The sequence below is a fragment of the Rhopilema esculentum genome, chromosome 13 (assembly GCF_057945365.1).
Source record: "Rhopilema esculentum isolate cy_ngs chromosome 13, ASM5794536v1, whole genome shotgun sequence".
NCBI classification, from domain to species: Eukaryota; Metazoa; Cnidaria; class Scyphozoa; order Rhizostomeae; family Rhizostomatidae; genus Rhopilema; species Rhopilema esculentum.
Window position 1 is genome coordinate 683,679 of NC_142827.1, and position 20,575 is coordinate 704,253.

At 36.2% G+C, this 20,575-nt stretch overlaps 2 protein-coding genes across 5 annotated transcripts in view; one reads left to right on the forward strand and one right to left on the reverse strand.

Annotated features, from left to right (window-relative positions):
* LOC135691539 (uncharacterized) overlaps positions 1-20,575 on the forward strand; it is a 48,149-nt gene that overhangs the window by 4,101 nt on the left and 23,473 nt on the right. For 2 of the 4 annotated variants that reach the window (XM_065209412.2, XM_089112294.1), the window contains exon 2: positions 14,347-14,442. The gene's annotated coding sequence lies outside the window, so the exon portion shown is untranslated. Of the gene's footprint in view, positions 1-2,552; positions 2,690-4,257; positions 4,400-14,346; positions 14,443-20,575 lie in introns of those variants that run through there. The other 2 variants (XM_065209411.2, XM_065209410.2) reach the window with 2 other exon arrangements.
* LOC148958582 (uncharacterized) overlaps positions 4,393-20,575 on the reverse strand; it is a 34,686-nt gene continuing 18,503 nt past the window's right edge. The window contains exon 3 of the mRNA XM_089112296.1: positions 4,393-19,363. Coding sequence (XP_088968422.1) covers positions 19,297-19,363 — 67 coding nt within the window. The 3' untranslated portion in view covers positions 4,393-19,296. The remainder of the gene's footprint in view (positions 19,364-20,575) is intronic.

Here is a 20,575-nt window from a genome sequence, read left to right on the forward strand (position 1 = left end):
GAACGAACAAAAAGGGCAAACAGTTGACAAACTATTCTCTGAGAATGATTTTGGGGGCAGAACGGCATAACCCACTTTCTGTCAGTTCTGCTAGTTCTTCTTTCCAGCTTGCTGTAAGTACAGGGTGACTTTTAATGTCAATGTTTCCTTATCTTCCATTAAATAAATTTTCTATTCTACCTCCGATATAAGTATTTGTTTCAGTATCAAAAATTGAGGCACAATTCCGTCATATCATTCTCAGCCCAGCGGAGAAAAGTTACCTGTAACTTAGTATGACAGAAAGAAGATATAAAAACGTGACGATGCATTGTTCTTATAAGTAAAGTGCTGATAAAATACTGATAAAGTAGAGCGCAACGATAGTTTCAAACAATCTTTTTGGTAAATTCTAAGTAAGAAAGTTTTTCGAAAAGTACTCAATTCAAAAAGAGCATACTCAAAGCTTATTTTCTTTGCTTTACTTATCTAAAAAAGTGCTTCGACGTTTCCCCAAATAAACTTGGTAAACAGACTTGTCAGGCTGTATCGCTCAATGGCCAATGAAGCCAAAAAACGAGTTTTAATTTCTCAGTGGGCATGCGTCTCCATGCCCCTACTATTGTGGTGCACCCTCCTTTTTGGTCCGCTGCTGCGCCTCTGTGTTGCTTCTAGAAACAATCTACAGCACAGACCCTTTCTTAACTTTCTAGCAAAGAGTGGAGCAATATACCAAAGAACGATTATTCATTTCAATTAAAATGGTTCCTTTCAGCTATTATCGAAGTTCGCATTGCATCCTACTATGGCAGAACTCTCTTGGAAAATTTCTCTTGGTCTCTCTTGGAGACATGACTTGGAAAATCCGATATGCACTTGCTACTGAACTGATGACAAAATTGCCTTATTTCATCTTACTCCTGTTCAATGACATTATCCTTTTTCAGAGCGGCCGTGAGCACAATTTTTATTCTTTTTTATCCCTTTCTATAACTTCTACACCAATCTCCGCTATTTATTAAAGTCATCCAAAAACGAATCACTCGAGTAGTTTTAGGAGGATATCAGTTAAGATAAGAAAACACTTTTGGAAAAACCAGAGAAAAATAAAAATAAATATGACAGCTTTGATCACAAAAGGAGCCTCGATCTCCTCTTCATGTCACAGAAGCCATTGGTTACCCAACCCAATGTGTCTCACCGCACAAGCAAATTACAATAAAGTATGTTCAGTTTCAAATCTGAACAACGTCTCTCTAAAATGGAACATTTTTCAAGGGAAACTTTCAAATTCACCTGAATATTTGAAACCTGACATGCCACTGAAAACCACTGAAAATATCTTTCACATTAATGTTGGCTTCATAAGAAACTAAGACGTTGGCGGTTCATAGAAAGAAGAAAATACTCAATTGTTGCAAGACCCTTTTGCCATTTCTAATAACTTCTTTAACTCTTAAGAAAGTGTTGCAATTCTTTTCTCCATATTAGTAATTATCCTGACATCAATGAAATGACATCTCAATGTTCTATTGCAGAATTTTAAATGATAGTTTTCAGAAAATCTTACTTCTTCCTTTGTAAAATAATTGTCATACCGTATATTAAAGCTGCAAGAAAATTTTAGTTCTGTAAGATATTTATCAAATATCTTTAAAATTGTGAATGAAGAGGAGAAAACAATACTTTCATAAGACTTGCCAAATACTAGATCTTTGAAATAGTGGGATTTGTATGTTGTGAAAAGTTTTCAGCGATGTTTCTCTGCAATATCACCCATTTTCACCTATCGACGGCCAAAAATATTCAAGCCACTGAATTTGGCTGTTCTTTACTATGAGAGAGAGTGCTGCTTTGATAGATGAGCGGGCAATGCCATTGAACACAGTCAAGCTTTTTCTTGCTAAGCTGGAGTAAGGAGCGAGATAGACCCTAGCAGTGTGAGTTGCAATAAAAAGTTGTCTCTTCCACGAACACATGACAATTAACACAAATCTTGAAATGTTGGTGCTAGTGCTAAATTCCATTTGAACTTGATCAGTCTTATATTTAGTTGTGGCTTATTTGAGTGCTACATGTGGATGAATCTACTGTTGTTAACGCACATTACTGGCAACAGTCATAAATTAGAAGGGCCATCTCTATGACAACAGTGTTCTAGACAGGCCTTCCTTTCCGGTTCACAGTAGAATAATGAATTCATTGGAACTTAGGCGTCAACAGTATTTGCAATGCAAACTTCGCTAAATAATGCAACAATTTTAGTGGTTAAACGTTGAAGTTTGTATCGAGTTTGCTAATTATGGCCAACTAGAGACAATATGGGCTTACTAGCAATGTGAACTATTACATAGAAATTGTTGAGGCTGTTTACCCAACAAATGACCACCGGGTTCACTTCAGAGACCACAGTCTCACTAGATTTTGGCTAGATACATTTCTCTTTGCTTAGGACGGCCAAGACAAGTTCATGAGCGCCAATTAATTATGATCAGCTCGGCCGCCATCTTTTTGCTTGGAGACAAGCGGCTTATTTCTATCGAAATCAAATAATGTTCCAAACGGTCTTTGCGGGCAGATTTTAAGGTCCGGATATAATCTCCAAGGGAAATACAAAAATTTTGTTTTCAAAACATTCGCATCAGATCGGCGAGACACTTCAGCATTCAGTTTAACTGTTGAAGAAGTTTGAAAGATTTGTATTATCCAGGTAGGTTTGAGTAAGAATTTCCATTGTAAAATCTAATTCTACTTCACCAAAAGAGAGACAAAGGAAACTTGCTCTAGACAGATTGTCAGTGCCACATCTTGCCACAAATTCTTGTCGAACTGTCAACTTAGAATCGAAATACCAACTTACTGTCGAAATTCTTATTTTCAAGAAGATTATAGCTTTGAATTTGCTGGAGAAGAATGGAAGGTTTACTAGAAGATAGAAATCCGTCGTTTTTTGTTCTGGTCATGCACATCTTTCACGGTTTAAGAGATCTATGTGTCCAAATGTCAATTATCGATATTAAAAACCGTTTTGAAACCGATAATACTTTTAAGATTTACATGTTTTTTTTAAAGTTCTTCAGTTAGGACCGAGTTCTGAAACTATCCTTGATAAGGGTATTCTTGGAGGATTGAATGATGATGTAAGCCATTTGTTACAATTTTTCTGTGTTAAAGTTCGTTCTTGTCACTGGTTTGAAAATTTTCCCCAGAACAGCAAAAGCCCCCTACAGCTAATGATGAACACAAAATTATGCTCCAGCTATGAAAAATCCAACTTGAGAAGATTTTTGACAAAACAAAGTGATTTCTACTAACACAGTTACGTCGTTAATACCGTCGCCTTTAATAGCGTTTGAAAGTGGAAATTACGAGAAAATTATGCCTAGCTAAATGATTGTAGACTTAGAATAGATAAATCAGCCGTTTAGTATAAAATCAACTCCAAACTCGGAATGTTTTGGAAATATCGTATGAAGTAAGCATAAAATCCGGTTAATTCTGATATGCTGTATGACGTTAGAGTTAAGCTGGTGTACAATCTGCTTTAACACTGAGCTGTCAAAATGCAAGAATACTCTTAGTACCTAGTCAAGGGTTTATGAAAAATCATGCAAGCTTTAGATGACTGTCTCCTGATTTAAGCTTTAGATGACTGTCTCCTGGCTAAGTCATGTTTCAGGTATTTGGGAATTAGCTGATTTAAAAATCCATGAGCGCAAATTTGATTTGCTTCTATCCGTAACAAATCAAACAAGCGAAGCAGTGATAAAAGATACAAGGATAAATTGGTCTTTAAAGGGACACATCTGAGACATCATCCGACCATTCTAATAGTCACTGACACTTTTTCACTGGTACTTTTGCATTGCACCAGAATGATACCTTTTTGAACAAACAATTCATCTTCACTACTGCTCTTAAACCTTTGCAATCAGTTTAAAATTCACTGACAACCAATGAGAAATGGCAAATTACAAATCAATGAAATAAAGGTCGGTGGTATAAATTATGTCTATAAAATGTCATAAATTCAAGATTGCATGTACTTCGACATAGGCTGGTACATTAAACGCAAATGTTGCGAATCTAGTGGGAGAAACATCTGATAAAATTCAGGATGCTGGTATTCTATTGTGCTATGTATTTCATTGGTTTCTTCCTATTCGTCGAGAAATGAATCTGATTCACCACATGCGACCACAATTTTCATTGCCAAGCCACATTATGAAAGAACTTCACCTTCGTGGTTACTTGCTTCAGAATTTAATGGAATGCATTCAAACTGTTTTGATTTCCAAGTTTTCGAGTACATTTATTGCTCGCCTATTTGGGTGATCTTGCTATTACTGATATTAACAACATCTAATGAGGCTTATTCATCACAGCAGTTTCATCAAACCGTGATCTACTCGTCGATAAGGTAGGTCGTTTCTAGCCAGCGGTTGCTCAAATCACACCCCTTGTTTCTTCCTATCACCTGTTTACCGATATCGTTACTTAATGTGCATCTTTCTACACTCATTCGATGTCAGAAGCATCACTTGATTTTGGATTCTTTGATTCTCTTAGGTATCCACAGTATCGAGAATATAATGCATAATTGCTTATTCAAAACTTTCTAATTTGTTTACATTTGAATTCTGATAAAACAGACGACAGGGCATTATACATCTATGGTAAAAAAGATTACGTCCCTTTATTCACTGCTGTTTAGTGATTTTGGCTCTCGTATATACCTTTCAAAATCATTATCTTCAGATCTTTTCAAATGTATTGAAGAGATGTTGGCTGTCGTTATTTAAAAAGGTGTGCATTGCCGCCTGTTTTTTAGTACATGTACCTTCTTGATATACGATCTATTATTTGACACAAGTATAAAATTGCATAAATCGTATAACATTGTATATCGTAACACAATTCCTTTACTACTTTCCTTCATATCTCCAGAGTCTGAAGTTTAAGAGCAAAGTTCTATCTAATGTCTAAGATTTGGTAGGTTTAAATTCGTCATAATAGGTTGAATCTAATTAAAGATTGATGTAGAAGAAATTGAGGGTAAGAAAAAAATAAGCTATTAAGACTGTGCCATTGATTGATTCTACCGTTCTCTGAATATTTTCCTTTGAAATAATGAACATGTCAAAATCAAGCAAAGTATACATTATGTCGTTAATATTAGCCATCGATCACTGAATCTTTCCATTCCTAGGGAATTCATGTTTTCTCTTCGCATGGTGATAGGCATTACACCAAGGGTGAAAATGAAATATAAAATAAACCTGTCTCTGTTTGGCTAATGTGCCAAAATCGGTTGCCAGGCAACAATATATGAATGAGAACTCTTGCATGTTTAAGACATGTGCTCATGACATATATTTAAATTGCTTGAGAGACAACGTCAGTACTGCACTCTATTTTGTAGATTGATAGACTCTTCATCTACTCTGCCAATCGACTTTTTCCTTCAGCAGATACAAATGTGACGTGCTTTTTCAACTAAACCCCAGTAAAAAGCTTAATTTTTAAACGCAGATGAATGTCAGCTTGTAGTTGGCGAAGCGTGTAGCTGGCGGGTCCTTGATTCTGCCCTCAAATGAAACGGAGCTTCATTCGCGAGGAGACAGAATTTATTCAATAGTAAATTCTTTTTTCTTGCATCGGGATTAGTTATCTGTAGATCTTAAAGGATGTTAAACATGCCATATGGAAACACAAGCATGCAAAAGCATACAATTGACATACTTGTCTTGGCATGCTTGCCTTTCATCAAGATCATTTCTTGTCCTTCTCTTTACATATCCTTAATGCACTTTTGATTAATGCTCGAGTTACAAAATGTTTGTCATGGCATTGCTAGTTAACTTACGTTCTGTTCATCTTTGTTAACAAATACCCTCATGGAAATACCAGTGGCTAGATATTTTTTCTGTTAGAGAAGCGGAAAAGAATGTTCTGATGAGGCTCATGTAGGGAAAATGACCATAGTTGCCACGACTACTTGATAGCCTAACACTCCTAACTGTTTTATTGATGAATGCAAACGACAGAGGCTGAAACTTTCTGACATGACACTTTTATCCTTTATCATGAAAGCAAATGCACAATGAATAGACATTGACAATATTTCTATTTATTTAGCTGTACCGAAAAGCTTTAATGTGTAGAGCCATAGGTTTTGACCCCTTGTAATGAACAGAAAGTATCCATTTTTCATTAGAACGAATGACTCTATATCTGCTTTTGTTCTGGCTGACAATCGCATATTCAACGGGTAAAGTACGAACGTCCTTAAAAGCAGCTTTCTATCTTAGTAACGCAGGAAACCAGGCAACGACCTTGCATTCGGGTTTGAATTATAGCAGATTTTAGTTGCCTTATCTCTTAACTGGTCTGACGTAAATGACTTCCGTTAGGAAATGCCGTCTCACACACTCAGCTGATAACCTTTTATACTGAAGTTGACATTTCTGTTTTCAAAACAACTCATTGAGATGAAACACCCCATAGACATTAAACAGCCTCATTAGCTGATTTTCTTCTCGAAGTTATCCGGCTTGATACCTTTCATGTACGATTATTACAAAACAAACAAACTTTTTATTTAATATTTTCATAGCCGCGTTTTCATGGCAAAGATTACATAAATTTATTTGAACAAGAACATGGCATAGACAGTATGAAGCCATCCTAGGTTTGCAGTAACCAGATCAGTGACCAGATGTTCTGGTTTTCCACTTTATTCTTCAGTCTTGATTCTATCTTCTATTAGTATATTTTCTATGGCGCCATTTTGGCCCTTGCCTCCTCTTGCCATAGACCAATTCGACTTACGGCCTCGTTTTGAAAAAATCTTTTGTACAAAATTTTTAACCTCAGATTCAGATTAGGAGCAATGATTTTAGTCTACTTGGAAATTTTCATTATGGTATTGCTCATGATATTTGACTGTCATTGGGGACTAGGGGGTAAAGTTTTGCGGTCAAATCCCTTGCAATTTTTCAAACGTCATTTCTCTATAAAATCTAAATTACAACACAAACAAAATGAAAAGTTGTATCCAGCTTAAATCTATTGTGATAAAACCAAATCTGAGCTTAGAAAAGTCGTATAATTAAAATTGGAGAAATTTCCAAAACGAGGCCGTAAGTCGAACTGGTCTATTTCATCCCCAGAACGACACTGCGTGTGATCCTTTATGTTGCGACTGTCCATCTTACTTTGCCTGAAACCGATTAGAATAATTTGTTTAATTTTCTACTCTCTAGAAAAAACTTTATTTCTCTTTATTAAATTTATTTCAACATTTTGTGCGTCTCAAGGAGAAGGGGGAGACTCTCATAAAGATTTCCCTATGGAAGACATTTAAATAGAAATTTCCCAGAGAAATTCAAATACACTTAGCTTTATGTCGATGGAGTTCATTTCTGGTTATTTAAAATACAGTGAAACCCCTTATAACGCTCACCTCTCTGCAACGGCCACCTCCAGATCTATGGCCAGTAGAGAAATCCCGGTTGAATTCATGGTCAAGCTATCATTAAAAGGCCTCCGCACAGCGGCCACTAACCTGGATACCAGAGTCTCCATTTTTTCGTCTCAAAAATAAAGTTGAAAACTAGTCACAGAAAAGTTTCATTGACTAGGATTGCTCATTGTTGGGTTACAGAATCCACAAAAGCCTAAACAAAGTCCAAAAACAAGTCAGTTGTACAAAGCTTGAGGGGTGGAGGAAGCTGTACTTGCAGCAATTTTTCATCTCCTCCACTCCGAATGCTCAAACCTGTTCCACTTAAATAATTGATTCTTTTACAGACAGAAGATCAAACATAAAAGTCACCAAACTCGGTTTATGCTTGAAGAATGAGATGCGGGATCTTTCATTTATTAAGTAATTTTAATCGCGAAAGTAAATCACCCATATATTTGATGAGACTTGTCGTTTCAATTACTGTTGAAAGCGATTGCAGGAACATTGATGTAAATTCTTCAGAGGCTCATGATTAAATAATTGAAAGAATGCTTAAATTAAAATGAATGGCTAAGTTATCCTAAGGCAGTTACAAAGAAGATGGCTATTAATATTTATTGATAAAAAATACTTGTCAGTGTGTAATTTGCATGTATTTGGTGATTAAATTGTTGATATAAAATTTCACCTAGTAATCGTTATGAAAACAAGTTGAAACAAAAATAGACTTAAAACAGAATGGTATAGAATGAATGGTGAAGGAATTTCCATAGAGGGCAAGCCATATCATTGTTCTCAAACCCTTATAGAATGCAGTTTGAGATATTTTAAAATAAACTAGCCGTCACTTTTTAACCCCAGAGGAATTAATGATCATGAGATGTTACTTACTAGTGTTACAAAAAAGCCTACAAAGAAACTGGGAGCTTATGGGCAAATGATGTCTGTAGTTTTGGCTATATGCCATTAAATTCAAGATAAAAATAGGTCCATCTTGGTCATTAGATTAAATAGTTAAAACCGGGTATTTCCCCAAAGTCTCAGACATCTGCATTTAATCAGGCCTCGTCCCAATGTTGGGTCTCGCGGCCATACTGTGTCACGTCTTGCGTTTGAGATCTTGTGTTAAACTTCTGAGAATGTGCCTCTTCGTTCCTGCCGTTCCATATTGATGTGATTTCAGAAAGACCTATTCACTACACCCTTCATATTTGCTTCACAGACTCTCCTTCTCAGTAATTTTTGTGCCAATTCATAGTCTTATAATGTGTATCCAAGAAAGTATTATCTTAATATTACGCGTCCAGCCTTTTTTTCTTGATATTCGTCTTTCAACAAACGACTTGCATTTCCATGCATTTATTATTTTCAAAGATCAAATTTTTCGTAGCAAACAAAAATCCTAAGAATACCCTTATTTCTTTTTTATTTGGAGTGAGACATTTGCAAATTTAATGGCTTTGAAAAATTGTACAGAATTGAGAAATGTCTTGAAAGAAAAAGCAAACGTTTTAGAGCATATTTATGCTTTTCGTCTGACACTCTTCAAAGTATAAAACGTCAGAACATAGATCGAAAACTCTAAGGTAAGGAATATATATACCCAGTTGTGGATCGAAATAGGCCAATCAGAAGCGCGAGCACATGACTGTTGAGGTTGTCCTATCAGTGCCCCTTGCCTGTTGCCTACTGAGAATGTTACCAATGGAGTCCTAAGGTGAAAATGAACTCCTTCTGTCTACACAATCGTGACTTTTAATGTTTATGTATGTGTAGTGAAATGGCATTCCTTCTGTTCAAGTTCGATTCCAATATAAGTTTAATTCTTCGCTTGGATTCCTCCGTGAATCTCTCTTTCATTTACTTCTCCTTTATCCCATCTAGTTCTACTATACCCAAGTACTTGTAATCTTCTACCTTGACGCCTTTCATCTTCTCTCCATCTGGTAGCTCAATTCCATCACAGGTGACCATCTTTCCACGCTTCATGATATCATTTTTCTATACCTAATTGCATGCCAATGTCACGACTAAACTTATGAACTGTTCATCCATATATATGAGCTGATTTACTTTTGGCTGGTTCTTTCCCAAACTATTTCCAGCTTTCATCTTTCTCAAAATCAGTGACAATGGAATAAGACAGATAACTAATATGAATGGCGAAAGGCTATCTCCTTGAAATACTCCACGTTTGATGTTGAAATCCCCTAATACTTCATCTCCTGCGTTCAACTGTACCATTTCGTCATACTCTTTTCAAGGACGTTCGTGATATTATCAGCTGCCCCAACCAACTGCAGACCCTTTAATATCCACGAGTGTGGTATCATGTCATATGCCTTTTTATATAGTCCACGTACGCCATAGCTAAGTTGGTATGTATTCTTTTACAGTTCTAAAGTACCATTCTACCAATCAGTAGTTGATCTTTAGTTCCGCGTGTCTCTTTACGACAGCCCTTCTGTTCTAATGGTAACATATCACTAGAATCTACATGCTTATACAGCTGGCCAGAAAGCATACCCGTTAGCAAATTCCACATTAGTGGTAAACATGAAATAGGCTTCAAGTTACTCGCAACATTTCCCTTATTTCTGTCCTTCACACATAATACCGTTCTTCCATACGTTTCAACCGCATTCAACTGGCAAGCAATTCTATCGTGTAATGATGACACGTTTTTCAGCCAATAGCCTTGTACTCCGTCGGGTCCAGCTGCTTTCCAATTTGGGTCTTTTCCCGTTTGCTTTCTTACATCCTGGACAGTAATTTTCACATCATCCTGTTTATTGACTCTACTTAATTCAGTTTCGATCTTTCGTAGCCATTCTGCGTTATTGTTATGTTGCATTGGGTTGCCCGTATTTCACGCCAGAACTTTCTACTTTTGTCCGCATTTGGTACTATGTTCTCTTTAACGATTTCATCATTGGGTTCCATGAAAACTCGCTTCTAAATTATTTTATCCAGTTTTCATATCTGTCTATCTTTGCTGCTTTAGCTGTTAATCTTTGCTTAAGCTCTTCTATAACAACCTTTACCCCTTTCTTCTTCACATGATGCTTTTTGAAGATCTGTTCTAATTTCTTTACATCTTTTATTTGCCCTCTCACATAACGGTCTAATTTGCAAACAGTTTTCCTCAACTCATTAATATCCCATTGGATCCTCCTTTTACAAAACGGTTTTTGAGATCTTTTCTATGTTTCAACTCTAAAGATTGGCTCAAATAGACCGCTATAGCATTTATCACATCTTTTGTTTCTGTTACACCATCTGTTACAATATATTTCAAAACCTTTTTCATATTGCTAGTTATCTCCCTGAGCTTTTTCCGATCTGCGTTTCTATTTGTGATCTTTTCCTTCTTTTTAGACAATTCACAGATACTCTTTACCATTTCCAGCTGTTCTTCCGTTAAGTCCGACTCATATTGATTCAATATATGGATTTCTGATGTTGCTAATACTGTTTCACCCTGCGTTGATCCATTTTCAACTTCCAGTTGTCCTGGTCTCTCTCGTTCGCTAGTTTCGACGTTTCCTTGTTCTGACAAATTACTGTCTTGTTGTTCATCTACTTGTATTTCTTCATTATTTCTGTTCTTAAATTTCCTCCTGATTTCCTCTGGCTCAACTGTGCGTAAGTACTCATTTTTCTTAATTACCCTGACTTGATATATAAGCCTTACCGCAGATAGAGACTTCAAACAACCCTTTGTCATCCCAATTTCTTTTCATCCTCTTCATAAAACCTCTCCTCTCTGGTTCACCTGCGTAGTGACATTCCATTACAATCTTATTAAACGGCCTCCAGTTTATTCCTTCTCCTCTTCGATTGGCAGTAGCTGAATAGCGTTGACAATGGCTTGAGCTTTGTTAGACAATGGCTTGAGCTGCCAATAAGTGCTTCACTAAGTAGCCTCGTCATTCTAAAATCAACGTTTGGCATCAATTTCATTCTTCCATCTACCAAGTTCTTGCAATGCCAAATAGTTATTCGCAACTCTTTATGACTGTCCCCAAACCAAGAGATTCGCTCTTTATGGAAAGATTGTAGCACTGGTACAAACCTACAATATGACGTTTGTCGCAACACCAAACAAGTTTTCAAATCCATCCAAAGTGAACACGAAAACTGCATTGAAAACGTGTTCTAGTTTACCATCAAATACCTAAACACTTACAACTTTACCATCAAATACCTAAACAACACTCTTGCTACTAGGAAAAACCTCTGCAAATGGTCAATTACTCAGTCATCTGCCTGCTCTTTCTGTCTCCAATCAGAATCATTACAGCACATAGTCTCTAGCTGCAAATTATCTTGAACACGGTAGGTATACCCGGAAACATGATTCTGTACATCTCTATTTGGCTAAAACCCTTTCAACATTGAGAAACAGCTCACTTTACGCGGACCTGCCTTCATTTCTTTCACCTTCTTCAATCACAGGCGACTCCTATCGACCATATCTTATCTTTTTAAAAAAATTATTATTGTTATTATTATTATTACTATTATTATTCTTATTATTACGGCTATTTAAGTGATTCACAGACATCTAGATGTTAATTGGTCCGGATAATATAGGAGGGAGCAGTCAGCAACAAGCTGACAAAGGTCCCATTCTGTCATCTCAAGTTAATTACATAGACAATGTCTGTCTCAAAATCCTGTCTGTTCCTAGCAGTGCTGTCTTTTGTATCACCTGTAACTTTACATCAATTCCGATCTTTTCCATGTGCTCTTCAAAACAATATGATATACATCCTAATGCCCCAATCACAACAGGGATGACTGTTACCTTCTTCATATTCCACAGATTTCTGATTTGCTCCTTTAATGGTTGATATTTCTCAATTTCTTCTTGTTCTTTACCTTTTACCCTATTATCACCAGGAATGGCAATATCGATTATCTTCACACCTTTTTTTTGTCAACAACAACAATGTCTGGCCTTCTTGTTTCAACAACCCTATCACATTGAATCATAAAATCCCACAGTAGCTTAAACTCGTGATTCTCTAAAACTCCTTCGGGTTTCTGTTCATACCATTTTGTGGCTCTTGCCACATTGTCGTGTCGTCTTTTATATTCTGTTAGTGCTTGTTTAGCATATTTCCTCACCAGATGACTAACTGTTTCTCCCTTTTCAACGCACATTCTGCATAAAGGCGTATCGCTTGTTTTATCAATGTAGTGCTTGGTATAATTAGTGCGCAGCGCCTGCTCCTGTGCACTACACACTAATGCTTCAGTGCACCCTTTCAGATCTCTGTTCCTTAACCATGACCAGCTTTTTTCCCAATCAATTCCGTCAGTATTCTTAGTAAATTGCCCATGCATCGGCTTATCTTTCCATCGTTTTTCCAATTGCCTTTTTGCCTCATATTTATGTTCATTTGGTTCTACTGCCTCCTCAGTATTCATTGTCCCCAGGTTTCTTTACTTTTGACATAATATTGCCTCTTACATGTTTAACATACCAAGCCAGGTTGTTTATTTCATTTTTAATAAAATTCTTACAACTTATCAGCCCCCTGCCACCCTTTTTCCTGCTAACATAAATTCTTGCTACATTACTTCTAGGATGAAGTTCTTTTTTTCATTGTCATCAATTTCCTGGTTCATATCATTATTATTATTAGTATAATTAGTATAGCAATCTTATCAAGGAACTGAACCCTGCCTATAAACGTGTTACCTTTGTTAACCTTTCTATGAGTATCCTTGGCATTCCTCATGTGGAAACCTCATCTACCTCTCTCTCCGACATGCTACATCAACTCAATTTTGACTCAAATCAAACTAAATCCATCTTGATTAAACTCATGAACATTTCTATCCGCTGTACCTACTCTACTATATCTTCTGTCGTCGCAACAAACCATGGCTAAGCCCCGAACTGATTGACTTATAAATATTGTAATGCAGATAAGCAAATTTTATGATGCCTGTAAAAGCGAGTCGTAAAATCTAAAATGTATTCAATGAAAATGAGATGTTGAAAAAAAATTATAATTGATACATGAAATCCTGAATTATTTCGAGGGGTTGAGCTTCAGTGCCAAGAATCAAGGTTCTTATGTAAAGAACGTACTTCTCTTTGCTAATTAACCTGATTTGCCCGTGGAAAACTTTCTATAGCCTCCTGGGCTATGGATGGATGGTGGTAGGCGGTGTATAAACGCGTCATAATAACAGTAATCATAATGTTGAAAAATTATTGTTAAAATCATAGTGCCTATGCTAGATAAAGTGAACGTCTTGCCATCTTCAGATACTCCATACTTTACTGGTACTAAGTATTCTGAAATGAGCAACAAATTAAGATACATAATGTGGCAATAGACTGTCGCAAAGAATGCTGGGGCGATTCATACCATAGTCACATGACAACACCAATGCTCATGCTCTTTTCACAACACTATACCGGATTCGTGCAAGCAGAGCCTATTAGAATTATGCTTGCCCTATGAAGATAAAAGTTGCAAACATCAGTTTCTGCGCTTAACCTTGGGTGGGAAGAATCCCACGAAACGACGCGAAATGGGGAAGATTTGTGGATACAGAATAAAAGCGGTTGATAAAATATAACTCTTTCTTGTTTCGAAAGCTAAAACATTAGGCACCTTTGACCCAAAGTTGGCAAATATTAGGGAGATGAATCAATAACTGGAATTGCTAGCAGCAAATGTAAACATGCTCAACAAAGTGAGATTTCCTAATAAATCTTGAGCAGCTTGTATCGTTTCAAATGTCACTGTGAAATTAGCCTGAATAAATGTCATCAACATTTCATGTTTTATCCTTCAATTTACAAAGAATAATACTAGTTGCAAAAGGATCAAGGATTTCTATCAACTGCTCAATATTTTGTTTCTTGTTTGCAGTTGAGACGCTGTCGCGAGGAAAAGATTCATTGGGACTATAAAGAGAAGTTCATTCTCACTGTTTGATTAGCCCAAACACAGGCGGCACTTTAAATGGTGAGTTTTTCTTTACATCAGTCAGTAGTGTGCATTTATTACTTTGAGCATAACGAACTTTTAACTTTTTTTTCCTTTATGTGAATATGCATTTTGAAATTTAATCATTGCTTTATGATAAGTTTTAGTTTAAAAGTAAACTTAAAATCAACTTAAATATTATCATACTACATCATCTGCCATGAGTCCCTAAAAACGCGTATGCTGGGAGATGGCACCAATTGCTGGTCGTTGTCAACCACCAATTGCTTGGTTGTACTCCAGGGTTGACTCCCATTCCGATATATCATACTTCGAATCCGAAAATTGGCATCTGCAAGGACAAATTGCCGTATGAAAAAAGTAAGATAATTTTCGATAAATATTTCGGAAAATGTTCCTGATAATTAATTTGAAAAGAAATGTTCGAGAATTTCCAGATAGACACAACACTTGCAATTTATTACGTAATGAAAACATTTCATCCAAAAGCTCTTTTCCTGTGGTCCCCATTTGAGAGAGAGCTTATCTTGTTTAAATTGTTCCAACAAAAAGCATCCTTTTTTACAGCAGTTTTCATTATATCTTTCTGTTAGCTAGCCCTTTGCTAACATAAATAATCTTTCATTTTTCATGATGCTGTTCCTTGTCAAATTTCAAGTTAAAAAAGCACAGAAAAGTCTTCTTTAAACCTCTTGCCTTGTTTCGGCACAGCTGAAATATTTCCCAAAGAAGCTAAAAGATAAAAATATGTTTCCAAGGAAAGATTACCATGTTATGATATGCAGAATTTTCTTGCATTGGTGTATGGAATGAGGCTTCGGGGGTATGGGGAAATACGATATCGTCAGCCTGTCAAGCTGGGTGTTCAGGTTAAAAAAGCCTAGATATATTTTGATCTTTCATCAATGCTTAGCCTCTGCTACTTTCCTTAAATGTTGTATATTTGTTACGCAAAAGGGCATCATGATACGCCTGTCGTAATTCACTAAGTAAATGCTTAACAAACATTTTCTCACGATGATCGATTGTTTGATGATATTTTGGTTTTTAGTTAAAAATAGCTGGGAAAGGGGCTGAAGTCATACAATCTAAAATTAGGCTTTGCTCCATTTTGAACGGCTCTCTTTGGTTAGCTGTGTATTTGTGCATCTGTGTCATAGATATCTAAATTATACAGTTCAAGATATTCAAATATAGAACGAAAGGTTTTCACATTGTCGTTTGTCATTTTCACAGTTCACTGTCCAAAGCAGCATTTTTTCATTTATTTTCATTTTTTGTTTATTTGAACAGAGCTAAGTACATTCAGTAGATTTAACAGCACAAATATTGAATTTTCCTTAAAATTGTATAAAAAATAACTAACGTAATTGAAGAGAAAATGTAAGAATAAAAGAGACTCGGAAGTTAAATATATATGCTGAATGTTGATTTATATTTTCAACCTCGTTGATCTTTCAAAGCTGTTAACGAAGTTTCAGGGTTGAATTCGTATCTCAACAGGTTCGAAACAGAAACGCTTTGGTAGGCAAAGTTCTGTTGCCCATTTGATGTCTTCGACCGACTAAGATCAGTGCCGTTATAAAATAATATCCAATTGCAGGAATAAGACTATTTGTAAAAAATTGACTGCATATAGCGAAGCGAACGACCATTCAAGGATGTATATACTATAGAAGCTGTCTCGAAATCAATCGTTTCTATGACTGTAACCACCATGTCAAAAGGACATTTGAAACGACACAAGCTGCCTTACTTTTGCAGCTGTTCCTCAAAATAGTTTTCCCCACACAGCCTCAGGCAGAGCTGCAAAATCTATAATCCAACTTATCCAATGGATAATTTTTATTAATTATTGAGAAAGATATCTCGGAATACTTGAGGATTACTTTTCGTTTTGAAATCTTTTATCTTCAAAATTTAACTAAGCCTAACTTGTCACTCATTCTATTATTACCAAAGAAAGCTTGAATTTTCTGGACATCCTCCTTAGCATCTCTGGACATCCTACCAAATCTGGACATTTCTGGATATCCTACCAAATCTCCACGTCTATTTACTAGAAACCTATTGGTGCCCATTTCCTCTTTAACTACGATTAATCACATCCAAAGAAATGCAAAGACTCCATACCTTACTTCCAACGAGTTCTTTCAAAAGCAGAAGCAATGTCTTCTTTTTAGTAAAAGGAATTTTAATGTTGGTTTTTCTCTTCCCGGAATGGAAAATGGTAAACAGTAAACTGAAAACGGTAAACGTTAAAAGGTTAACGGTTAACGGTGAATGTTACCGAAAGTTTAACCGGCAATCAATGTCAACTGCTGATGGTGTCTTTTTTGCGAAGCGTTACTAGAAATCTTTGAGTATGCATTTGCTTTAGAGAAGAAGAATGAAATACCAGAAAAGAATGTGGGTAAAAAAGTTTTTCCAAAGAGAAAGCAACTGGGCGATTTCCATCCTGAGACGTGTTGCTATGAAAAGTACCAGGGGGCTCTGGTGAAACAATTCTCAAAAATGTAGCTCAGAGTACAAAATGAGTTACTTTCTTGTCTTTCTCAAGGGGTCTCAGCCCTCTAGAGTCCCCTAGCTCTACATCTCTGGATTCACTCTCTTCTTCAAGAAATGAGACTTTTTGACAGGGAGCATATCTCAAGTATTTCAGAATGACTCGGTACGAAGCACTTTTGCAGCTTTTTGCAGAAATTACGGCGTTTCTGATTGGTTTGGAACTCAAAAGGTACGGATCCCGCGGAAAAAAGTTCCCTTGCTGTCTTTCAAAAACATCAAACAACAAACAAACTAGGGATGTACCGGATATCCAGTAGGCCGGATAATCCGGCGCCGGATCGCTGATTTTTTGAAAATCCGGTTCCGATTTTTGAAAATCCATGTCAGTTACCGGATTTTCCAGAACATTAATCATAACTAAGAAAATTTTGAAAACCAAGTCAGACTCCCTTCATACAGTGATTAAAAATGGATTTTCCAGAACTAAACAATATCGACGATAAAACAAGCGCCTTGAAAACAGATTTGAAATGAAAGTGCGCGTCATCACAAAACAGGAAGACTGGATGATATAATTCACAGATTTGGTCCAGGGTTGCCAGATCGGCTTTTTAGGCCAAATTTTTCACTTTTGGTTTTTAGATTTAGATTGCCTGGAAAAATTGTATTTTGCTTACTACTTAAATTTGACCTTGTTGGCCTTTTCAGCAGACGTCCAAAATTAATAAGTAATTACTACATTCATAGAATAATTAGTAGTTAACTACAAAGTGTTAAACAAATTTCAAATTTTATCACCTAACCTAAATATTATCTTGATATTAGCAAAGGGTTTTGGAAAAAAGTATGATTCTTATCAAAGCTAAGAAATTATCTAACAGGCACAAGCGTAGAAATATAACCAGTGCCTGCTCGATGGATTCTTGAGAAAGTTTTTGATTTGGCCTTTTTATGAGCATTTTGGCTTAAATTGCTCACCAGTCTAGCCTCCGTCTGTAAATTCAATCTGGCAACCCTGAATGGGTCTCTTTGACCTTCTCGCTATACATTTTTTCGCAAAATGGCTCAAAACTTTTTATTACTGAAAATTCTATAAATGGTCAGATTATCCGGTAGAATCCGGCCGGATATTCCACGAAGAAATCCGGTAAATCCGGTTCCGGCCGGATTCTGAAAATCCTGATCCGGTACACCCCTAAAACAAACTCAAAAACATCACAACAACCTGGCTACCTTCCAATGAAAAAGATTGCCTCTGTCTGACCAGCACACACATTAACCAATTGACCACTATAACCGATCATAACTAATTCTTCAACGTCAGATCAAGCTTTACCTGCTCTTCATCCAGTGTGATTTTTTGGCATCATCTGCTAATTATCTGCATCTATTTCCAATTCAATCTTTTTACATCGGCAAAACCTCCGGACAAGATTACAGCCGTTTTCAAGAACTTTTAAGTAATGTAAGAAACAAGTTCCATCTTGAAGAGGACCTGCAAAACGATGCTGATAGCAACACAACCAAACATTGTCCCTAGATCCTCCAAACCAACCAAACATATGCAAATACGGATACATTGAATTTTGCTGTGTGTCGAACCTTTTCTTCTCTTTGCTCAGCTCGTTTCTTTGCGAGTCACTGCGTACAAGGTCGAAATTTCTGTTTCTCGCTGTCTTATTGATTTTTTGGAACTTAATTTTTTGACTTATTATATTGTCATCATTTACGTACTACATAACATATTTTATTCAATTTATAAACGCCGGTCATCAGGTGAAGCTAGTCTTGAATAATTCATCATTTTGCTCATTCGTTTTATGAAATTTATACAGCTGATTCAACAATATCTTCACACTACACATCACTTATTGTGAAATAACGTATTTTACAGGGCAAAAATTAGTTCAGAAAGCAGACCCTAGTTCGCAATTTCGTTCTTTAATCAAGGTCCATCAACTAATGTCGCATAGATTAGCGGCAACAAGCCCGCAACAAGCAACTACACAACAACGACTTGGTTCGACGACAACTTCAAATTAAAAAAAAGCGGACTAATAACGACCAAAGTAGAGGTGACACGATGATAACCAAACTGGACTGACGCAAACATTGAGAGACATCTTTATTAACGATAACGAACCACAAACACGATATACGAAAAACAAACCTAGTTATTTAACAATATACATCTAGTTCCAAAAATGACGTATTACAATTTTTTCAGTTTTCTTCATTTTTTTAAAGAAAATTCAGTTTTTTTACGTACGGACAATTGTTATTACGACCTATCCTCACATATTCTATGCTTTTATAGTTCTTTTTGTTGAACTCAGTTTAGCCAATCTGCAATTTTATAGACTTCTAACGGTGTGGTTTCAAGTCTATCATCCGGGTACATGCCTGACCCCAGATGCCCCACATGTCTGGCCTGAAAAAAAATTATCCTTTTAGCCTCAAGAGGTGAAGCTGTTGGGAGAGGGGGGGGGGGGGCGCTGATTTGAAATTACACCAATATCATCTCTAAATTTGAATTTTACGGTGAATGTGGATGAAAAAATTTGCTCAGGATCATTTGCAGTGCTCAGAATCGTTCTATCAGTGTAAGAGACTAAAAAAATTATCAATCTTAGTTTTTGTATTAACCTCGCTTTGTATTTACCTCGCTTAGAATTGACCTCGTTTCTTGTTAGAGAGCAGAAATTAAAGGAAGAACCGTAGGGGACTAACATCAGGACACAAACAGAAATTTGTAGTAGCTGATTTGAGACAGACTATAAAGCTAATTGAAGCTAATTGAGTACAATAAAAAGCAAAATTTGTTGATCACTAGATTCTACGCCCATGGATTAATTGCATGCTTTTATGTGCGTTTAAAGTGCCTATGAAATGAAATTTCACATATAGTTTTTTTGTAAGAAATTGAAACTTCTACATGTTGTTGCAATAGAAAACGAAAATTAACTCGAACATTTGCACGGGAAAGTTTGTTTTTGGGGTTTTAAAAACAATGAGTGCGAGTGACAAAGCATAAGAATCAGTGACGTCACAAGGTTACAAACATAGGGGTGATTTTATCTGATTTCTACAAATCGTAACATTTATTTTTCAATCCATTTTTTCAACCTGACCCTGTCCCATACAAATATTTTAGAAAGCACACCCTGTCTCATAAGAGTTATGCAAAAAATGCGGCACAATTATGCCAAAATATATCAGTTCTCATAATATTTACCCCTAGCAACTGTAACTGGAACATGCTCATTCTAAGGAAAGAAACAAGTAGAGTAAGCTTATCCCACATATTTATTGCTTATAGATTTCCTTAGTTTTGATACTCTGTCCCAGAATTTTAGCAATTCATCATATCCTGTCCCATAGTTTTTGTCGGAAGAGTGTAAAGTCTGAAGAAAAAAGAATTTTTGTGGCGTCTTTACTTCGGTACTCTATTAGATGGAGTCTATTAAAAGCGCTGTTTGTCAAGTGCTGCATGATATTTTCCTTGCTTTTATGAAAATTGACTTTGTCGATTATCATAAACCAAAGAAATGTTAGACACTCGCACCACAAAGTTGGGGTAGCACACTAGCTCTGTTTTTATAATCTCGGTTATACTTCTTGTATATGCAGTCGTATTTCTGAA